Here is a 9879-nt window from a genome sequence, read left to right as displayed (position 1 = left end):
ATAAAACACAGCTAAACAAATAGAAGTCCGCACACACAAGAAGCGAGTGTGATTCATGCACATAAAACATTTTTATCTTGGTGAAATCTGTTTCAGGAAATAGATCGTGTTGTATTTTTCGGTTTCAGTTTCATTGTTTTGGACAGTTAATTACGTGCGTAATATAAATTCCGATTAAGAATTTAATATTGCATTCGTTTCTGCTGTGAAGTAGAACGAAGAGTTGTACAATTATAACCTGGAGAGGTACTCGAATAGGCAATGACAAGAAAATATAAGTTTTCTTTAAACCAGGACCCGCAATAAAACAATGTAGATGTTTGAATACTCAGTCTATAAAATGATTTAAATTTGGGAAGATGATTACTTAATTAGTTTGTAACCAAATACGTACTATGGTTATGATGTTGGACAGTAATAAAAAGTTGCCACAAGAGTAACAACCTCGTCATCATTACTTTCCATTGTTGGCTATACAAATTTTCTTTTTGTTTCTTTGATTAGTATATAATATGAAACGGTTTCGTTCTTCACAGTTCATTTTGTTTCATGTTTCAGGTTTCATGTTTTTTATTTCACGTTTCTTTGATCTGCGGCCTCCCTTAGACAGTAATAAAGGGTTGCCATGACAGCAACGACCTCGTCATAACTTTCCATTGTCGACTATACAAATTTTATTTTTGTTTCTTCGATTAGTATATCACATGAAATCACATGTTTTTTCACAATTTATTTGTTTCTTATTTCAAGTTTCATGTTTCACGTCTCATGTTTCACGTTTTATGTTACTTTAATCTGCCTTAGGAAGCATTTTCAGATTAGGTGAATTGTGTTAAATTGTCTTAAAATTATCTGAGGAATCTCAATAAATAAATATAATCTCAATGAATAGATAGGATATCGGCAATAAATTAAAGAAAACGGATTATTCGAGGGTTTTTGGGATGGCCGAACACGAATATGACATTACAACCGACCCTCGGAGCACCTGGGGCCCAGGGTGACTGATCTCGAATTGAGAGAGTTTTTGGAGGTCGATTCTGATGGCGTATTCATGTTCAGCAACCACAAAACTCCTCGAGTAATCTACTTGCATCACTTTAGTGTCTGAAAGCCTCGAAATTTAAGAATATGGCGTGTATATTAGTCACCCCGAGCACTAGGTAAAGATCTGTTCTAATGTGACATTCTTGTTCAGAAACCCCAAAAACCGCCTGAGTAATCTGTCTGTATCAATTTACTGCCGAAATTAATATATAAATATGGTATAGAAAATGCTTAACAAATAAAAATGTACCATAAAATATCATTTTATTCATCATCATTCTCTTTGCCTTATCCCTATGCGGGGTCGGCTTCCCTAATTGCATTTCTCCACACAATTATGTCTTGGGTCATATCAATGTTAATCCCCTTTACCAACATGTCCTGCCTTATCGCCTCCCCCCAGGTCTTCTTTGGTCTTCCTCTCCTACTCCTTCCAGGAATCTGCACTTCAGCTATTCTTCGTATTGGGTGATTAACGTCTCGACGTTGAACATGACCGAACCATCTTAACCTATGCTCTCTCATTTTGGCATCAATTGGTGCCACACCTAGACTTCCCCTAATATACTCATTTCTAATTTTATCCTTCTTTGTCACTCCACTCATCCATCTAAGCATTCTCATTTCCGCCACATGCATTCGTTGTTCCTCTTTCTTTTTCACTGCCCAACATTCAGTTCCGTACATCATAGCCGGTCTTATGGCTGTTTTATAGAATTTTCCCTTCAGCTTCATTGGAATTTTTCTGTCACACAACACACCACTCGCTTCTTTCCACTTCATCCATCCAGCCCTAATTCTACTGCATGCATCTCCATCTATTTCTCCATTACTCTGTAATACCGATCCTAGGTACTTAAAACTATTGCTTTTCACAATCATTTCACCATCCAAAGATACCATTTTATTTGTAGTAGCTCCATCTTTAAATGAACATTCCAAATACTCTGTTTTTGTCCTACTAAGTTTTAAACCTTTTTCCTCCAGAGCTTGTCTCCACTGTTCCAGTTTTTGTTCTAAGTCTCTTTCACTATTTCCTACTAACACGACATCATCAGCATACATTAAGCACCATGGAATGTTACCCTGTAGTTTCGCTGTTATCTGGTCCAAAACTAATGAGAATAAATACGGACTAAGCACAGAGCCTTGGTGCAATCCTACTTTCACATGAAATTTATCAGTCTCTCCCACACCTGTCCTAACACTAGTCGTTACTCCCTCATACATATCCCTCACAATCTTTACATATTCACCAGGGACTCCTTTCTTATTGAGTGCCCACCACAGAATCTCTCGAGGAACTCTATCATATGCTTTCTCAAGATCAATGAATACCATATGAGCGTTTGTTTCTTTACTCCTGTATTTTTCCATCAACTGCCTTATAATGAAAATTGCATCTGTTGTTGATCTACCCTGCATAAAGCCAAATTGATTCTCGGATATTTCGGTCTCTTCACGTATCCGTCTGTCAATTACTCTTTCCCATATTTTCATGGTGTGGCTAAGCAGTTTTATAGCCCTGTAGTTTGTACATTGTTGTATATCTCCCTTGTTTTTGTAAACAGGTACCAGTATACTGCTTCTCCATTCGTCTGGCATTTGTCCGACTTCCATAATTCTATTAAATAGACCTGCTAGCCACCTTGTTCCTGTCTCTCCCAATGCTCTCCATACTTCCCCAGGAATATCATCTGGTCCTACCGCTTTTCCTTTCTTTATTTTTTGAAGCGCTTGAGCCACTTCCTCGTTGGTTATTTTGGTGACCATTGCTGCTACTGTCTCCGTTGACTCTACAGGCTGTCTGTCAAATTCTTCATTTAATAAGCTGTCAAAGTACTTTCTCCATCTCTTTTTGACTTCCCTTTCGTGAACTAGTATTTTATTATTTTCATCTCGGATACATCTAATCTGATTAAAATCTTTTGCTTTCCTTGCTCTCTGTTTGGCTATTTTATATATCTTCGTTTCGCCTTCCCTGGTATCAAGTTGATCATATAGGTTTGAATACGCTTCTGCTTTGGCTTTTGCTACTGCTACTTTCGCTTCCTTTTTCGCCACCATATAGTTTTGAAGATCTGTGTCGGATCTGGTTTCTTGCCACTTTTTATATAATTTTCTCTTCTCTTTTATTTTTCCTTGTACTTCGTTTGACCACCACCAAGTCTCTTTATCCTCAAACTTTTTTCCTGACGTTTTCCCAAGTATTTCAATAGCAGTCTCTCTAATACTACTGGCCATTTTTCTCCAAATTGTATTAGGGCTTCCTTTCATGTTCCAACATATTTTTTCTACTATTCCTCTCCTGAATAGACCTTCTTTCTCATCTTTCAGCAGCCACCATTTGATTTTTTGTGGTCCTCTCCGATATTTTTGTTTAGTTTCGCTTTTTACTTCGATGTCCAGAACAAGCAGCTTATGTTGTTGGCTTACTGTCTCACTCACTATTACCTTGCAGTCCTTGCATTCACGTATGTCTTCTTTCCTTATCATGAAGTAGTCTATTTGGGATTGATGTTGTCCACTTTTGTAGGTAATAAGTTGAGTTTCTCTCTTTTTAAAAAATGTGTTAACAATCGCCATATCCAATGCTGTTGCTAATTCAAGCATGTCATCTCCAGCTTCATTTCTAGTTCCAAAGCCTAATCCCCCATGTATTGTTTCATATCCTGTCTTGGTTTGGCCCACATGTGCATTGAAATCACCTCCTATTATAACTTTCTCCTCTGCTGGAATATCACTCAGTACGTCTCCTAATTGATCATAGAAAGCTCTTCTTTCATTCTCACCCAGACCTGTTTGGGGAGCATACACACAAACAACATTCAATACCTCTTTATCAATTACAAATTTCACTGACATCATTCTATCACTCGTTCTTACAACTTCTACTACGTTACCTTTCATTTCACTATCAGCAATTATACCAACTCCATTTCTAGTGTTACTACTCCCTACATACCACAATTTGTATCCTTCACCTAGTTCTTTCGCCCTTTGTCCTTTCCACCTAGTTTCTTGAATACAAGCAATTTGAACTCTTCTTCGTTTGAGCGCATCCACTAACTCCAGACTCTTACCTGTAAGACTACCAAGATTCCAAGACCCTATCCTGATTTTTCTAACCTGCAATGGTGTTCCCCCTGAGATAGTCCTCACCCGGAGATCCGAACGGAGGCTCATTTTACTTCCGGAACATTTTACCTCAGGAGATGCCATCATTTCAGTATAAGTTTTTACTGCGTTTGGAGAAGGTCTTTTCATTATTATGGCCTGAAAAGATTTTTGGATATTTGATGCCTGAATGCCTTTTCTATCAGCACCATACCCTGCCCTGCCATAAAATATCATTTTATTATAATACTTAAATACAGCCCCATTTAAGAAAACTCGGAAAATACTCATTCCGAGTTTCAACCAATCCCGTTTCAACCAATAAAATTAAACATTTTGGTATACTATTAATAACTGACAATAGTAGACTATATTAAAAATCGTTTAAACATAAATTAATAGAAGTTTGGATATCAAATCACTAACAATGTCTACAGGGTGTGAATGTTCCTACAAAATTAACAAAAAAACGTAATTATATTTTAAACTACCTCGTATAATATTTCAAAACACTATATTTTATTAAAGAGAATATCGAGTAGAATCCAAAAATGTAAAAATATACAGAGTATTCAATTTAAAAAAACATAAATTTTTGTCACTCTGTGAAAGCGGGTAGCCCTGTATATTAGAAAATACTATTAAATCATAGTCCTACCTGTGGCCCATGTTTTACCTAAATAACTTTTTTCGTATATTTTACGACAAACGAGTAATTGGACTTTGTCACAATAATGCCCCACCCTGTATACAAAATAACCATAAAACCATCCTGCCTCTTTGTAAATAGACTTATATTAAGATTCTTGAAACATGTGCAAAATGTTTTTCACGAATTTTCTTACAAATCTAGGACTCCTGCCGTCTTACAAGAACCGTTTAACCTTCCTGCTGAGTACCCAAAAGGTATTGATTGTATTTGAGTATTATAACTTTTTAAAGGCAGGACTAAGAAAATCACGGAATCAGGGTGAAAATTTTCCGCAGAATCTTCCAAGGGACAAGTATACTTAAACATTAGGAGACGTCATGCCAATATTTTTTTTGATCATTTTGAAATAAATATGTTTAGTTTATTTAGTTGGCAGGACCTAGAAAATCATGAAAATTTCATTATTTTCCTTACATGTTTGTATACATGTATACTCCGTTACCCCGTTTGCAACCCTCCTGCCCAAAAAATTTTCTTCATAAAATCGATAGTATCCTGTCTATCTACGGATATGGCAGGACTTAGAAGTTCATCGCAAAACCCTATTTTTATTTTTTGGGAAAATCTAATTTTTACAGGAAAATGTCACAGGAAATTTGTGGATGTTTCCACAGATTGTAAGTACATCGTCTACCCTTCCAGTATTGCAAAAGGCAGGACTTAGAAAATCGTGGCTGAACTTCTGTATAATATCTCCCAGTCTATTAGTCCCTCTATCGAATTATGGGGATATTTTTAATAAAATAATTTTCACCTTCGAGAAGGGGTGGCATGCACCTCCAGGGTAAAAGCGCAAGTTGGCACCATGTCACCTTTGTTCCTTGAGATATCCTCTAACCACTCACCAATTTTCATGCAAGTCGATGGAGGTTAAACGAAATCGGAGGTAGTAGCTCATATTCACCTTCAGTGACTACACTAAAGACAATACTTTACACTTAACCTACGTTATTGACAATATTGAATATAAAAAACTTTATTTCGTTTACAACTTGTACAATATTTTATTCACTACAAAAATACGTAATCAAAACAATAGAAAAAAATTCTTCTGTCAGCAACATGATTTATTTTATAACATATTTTTATAAACTTTTTAACAAACACACAATAAAACTTGTTTCACACAAAAATACCTGAAATCAGTTTGTCGCAATTAACTTTTAGGACAATTTTTAGGTTTAATGCAACCATTAACAATACCAATATCATTGTAGATATAACCATCATCACATCTGCATTTGGGTTTGCATTCCTCTGTGCATATTATGTCAGGACATCCCGGTTTCCTGTTACTACAGGTTGGATCAGGACAGCATGGGACACATCCTTGATGTGAGTTTTTAGGACAATTCAGTTCTAAAAAGTATTTAAACGTTAGATTAATCAAAAACATTAAAAATTATATTAATTAAAGGAGAATTGAAAAAATTAAAATATTATTTCAATATTATTTTAATAGAAAATACTATTTTAATAGAAAACGTTTCGTGTACTTAGTACTTCTGCATTTCTTCAGTTTTAATGATTGTGAAGTAATATATTTTAAAGCAGTGTCAATTACAATGGCTTTCGTTCTTAAAAACTTATAGTTAAAAAATAAAATAAAAATTATAACTACAATAAAAATAAAAAATAATATAATATATAAAAATATAAATAAAAATAAAAAAATAAAAAAATATATAATAATAAAAATAAAAAAATTCTAAGTAGATAGTAGTTATAATATAAAATAAATCGGAAAACAGTATTTTGTTAGAGTTACCGAGAAATATAAAAACAATGTCAACAGAACCAAGGTGACTGACGTCATCGAATGGATAGCCAAACTAAAATGAAGAGGGACATAGCATGAACATAAAATGACAGATGGGCCATGGACAATGAAGGTTATTGGAATGGAGATCAAGAGAAGACAAAAGAAGCGTTGGTATACCACCTACACGATGGACTGACACTTAAGAAGGCTAAATAAAAACTGAAGAGGCGTATTATTAAATTATTTATCTAAATTACGATTTTTTTCGATGGCTCTCTATTAGGGATAGCGGTTGTTGACAAAATACCGGTTTTTGGTTATACCGTTTTTTATTTACGGTTTAACCTGGCGGTTATAACCAAAAAAACCGGTTATTCCAAAAACCGGTGATCGGTTTTTTATTTAATAGCCAATATCCAATAGGTTATAATTAAAGCTCGGATTTATAGGCAACAAAAATTGAAGAAAAAGGCGTCTATACAGGCAAAGATTTTTATTAAAAAAGGCAGGAATATTAACATTTAGGCAAAATATAGGCAATAAAGGAATATAACTTATTATTTATTGTACAAAGTGAATTAACGTAATATTAACTTAAGGCAGGTATATTTACTCATCATAATCATAACATTAGTATAAATAATCTAGTAACTAAATAACTGTTAATTAATGATTAAACATTGTAACCACTTAAAATTTTATCATTAATAGGAACAACTAAATGTTTTTCAATATTTTCGGTCTTAAAACTATGTCTTTGATCACTTAAAACTAATTTGTACATTGAAAACGAACGTTCGACATCGACAGATGTAATTGGAGCATATTTCAGAGCGGATAATAAATCTGGCATAATTTGCAATTCCTCGGAAAATGTCCCATTCAAAACTTTAGCAACATTAGATAAAAACCAAAAACCTTCATTCTTGTCAAAAACATATTTCATTTTTTTTAAAATTAATTGACCGTTACTTCCAGGTGCCGATTTAATTTTCGTCTTTATATTATCTATTAATTTTACTGACTAACATAAATTTATCTCTTGTTTTTCTAATAAGGTAATTGTGGTAACTATTAATTTATAATTGTCATTGATATAAGCAAGTTCCTGTTTCAATTTGGGATTTTTTAATATTTTTTTTGCTTCTCGAATGGCTTCGGAAATATCATCATCAAATTCTGACATAACTAATTCTATTTCATTGCAGTGTTCAAAGTAAAAAAACTGCTTCGAGCCAGGTTCCCCACCTTGTAATTACTGGTTTAGGTGGCAAAGGGACACCGGGAAGTCTTTCTTTACATATTTGCACCCTCAACGGAGCCTTTACAAAAACTTTTTCATAAAATTTATAAAATTATTTACCAACGGAAACAGATTTCTTATTTCTTCAGCAATTCTATTTACCACGTGGGCTACACAAGTGCAATGAATTAAATTAGGATAAAAAATCTTTAAATTAACAGCAGCTTTTAACATATATGCCGCAGCATCTGAAAGCATTAAAACTATTTTATTCACTGGTATAGGGTTGGGTAAAAAGAGGTTTGTTAAACTATCTTATATAAATCGACTTATTGTTAAATTGTTTGTTTTTCCAATTCTTTAACGGCAACTAAATAAGGTTTTCTCGCAAAGTTTTCGTTCAAAATTCCAATCATTAAATTAGCTATATACCTGCCGCATACATCTGTCGTTTCATCCACGATAATATACAAATAATTGCCCTCTAACTCCCGCTTAATTTTTGAAATACATTCCACATAACATTTTTCCACAGTATGTTTTCTCAAAGTACTCTCGTCCGGTAAGGATTTATTAAGATATTTTTCGAAAAAGCATTTAAAACTAGGGTTATTAACTTTATATAGAGGAATGTTGGATGCAATCATCATCTGGCATAAATCAAATTTAAATGCGTCTTCCTCCTTTTTTTTTAACTGCTTAAACTATCCCGCAGAGATATTTGGGCTAACTTAGAGGAATTTAATTTTTCCAAATTACGTTTATGAAGTGGGGTTCCACAATGCTGGTCAATAAAGTACTTTTTTCTACTTGAAATCTGAGAATTTAAAAAAAAATAATTAGAATTCTAAAACCGCTTTAGAATTTAGTTATGTTGTGGGACGAGAAAAAAGAGAAAAAATAAAACTTACCGATTTGCCGCATGGTTTACAAAATGCTCCATCTCCTAGAGAAAGTTCCGAATATGGTGCGATCCATAGCCTTAATTTAGATGTCATCTTTTCACACAAATGTCTAAAACGTTTTAAAACGTGTTCTTTGCTTTTCGGTATACGCAACAAAACTAAACTAGGATATAGCAATTTGTGACTAAACTCTGATACAGTAACCGACTGTACAACTGATAATAAACTAATAAAGCTTAGGGATTTCCAAACAGTTAACCCTCAAGTCTCGATCAGGTACATTTTCCTAGAAATCTGTTATATAAACAAACCATTGATATTTTATTATTGACCCAAAATTTTATTATAGAATGGTTTAGTAATAGAATAATATCATGGGTAGTACCATGAAATTTTAAAAAAGGCACAAATAGGCGGAATTTACGAAAAAAGGCAAAAAGTGCAAAAAACAATTATAATAGGCAAAATAGGCAAAAAAAGGCATTTTGCCTATAATCCGAGCTTTAGTTATAATGATAAATCTACATTGCACTTTAGTTTACTAATGGTTTACTATACTACACTCCATTCAAATCGATATCAAGATTATCGATATCGATACTTTCGAACGAATATATCGAAACCACGGTAATCAATCGATATATAAACAGCGTCGGCGTATATTTCGTACTGTGGTGGGATTAGAAATTTAGTATACATACCTGTCTGTGAATATACCAAAGTCACAAAGACGCTCAAAACAATACAGAGAATCAAAAACTTCATTTTCAAAATTACTTATACGTAACTCAGAGCAATGGTAAAAAAATATTGTTGCAGTATTTATATAAAAATATTTTAGAACTAATTATATACAGTATTTTCCCCTTAACGCTTTAAATATTTATTATCCATTATCTATAATCTATTCTATTAGTTTTGTTCAAGCGGAATAGATAATGTATTCTTGTTGTGGACTTAATATTTATTTTTTTGTTATTTACGATGTTTTTGGTAGGTATGTCTTATCGTGAATTGTAATGAATTTCCATTAAAAATGATAAAGGTATAAAAGGTGAATAGTTAAATAGGTACATTTTAAAATGTTTACATA

General features: G+C 33.4%; 1 protein-coding gene across 1 annotated transcript; it reads right to left on the bottom strand.

Moving 5' to 3' along the window:
• Positions 1 to 5836: 5836 nt before the first annotated feature.
• LOC114328767 (chymotrypsin inhibitor-like) lies at positions 5837 to 9645 on the bottom strand. Its single transcript, XM_028277728.2, has 2 exons — positions 9488 to 9645; positions 5837 to 6235 (listed from the first exon to the last, which is right to left on the bottom strand). The coding sequence occupies exons 1-2, from the start codon at positions 9549 to 9551 to the stop codon at positions 6033 to 6035; spliced, it is 267 nt and encodes an 88-aa protein (XP_028133529.1). The 5' UTR covers positions 9552 to 9645; the 3' UTR covers positions 5837 to 6032.
• Between the last annotated feature and the right edge of the window lie 234 nt (positions 9646 to 9879).

The sequence above is a fragment of the Diabrotica virgifera genome, chromosome 1, assembly GCF_917563875.1.
Source record: "Diabrotica virgifera virgifera chromosome 1, PGI_DIABVI_V3a".
Classification (NCBI taxonomy): Eukaryota; Metazoa; Arthropoda; class Insecta; order Coleoptera; family Chrysomelidae; genus Diabrotica; species Diabrotica virgifera.
The sequence above is the reverse complement of the archived record's forward strand: the minus strand, read 5'-3'. Positions and strand labels throughout refer to the sequence as shown.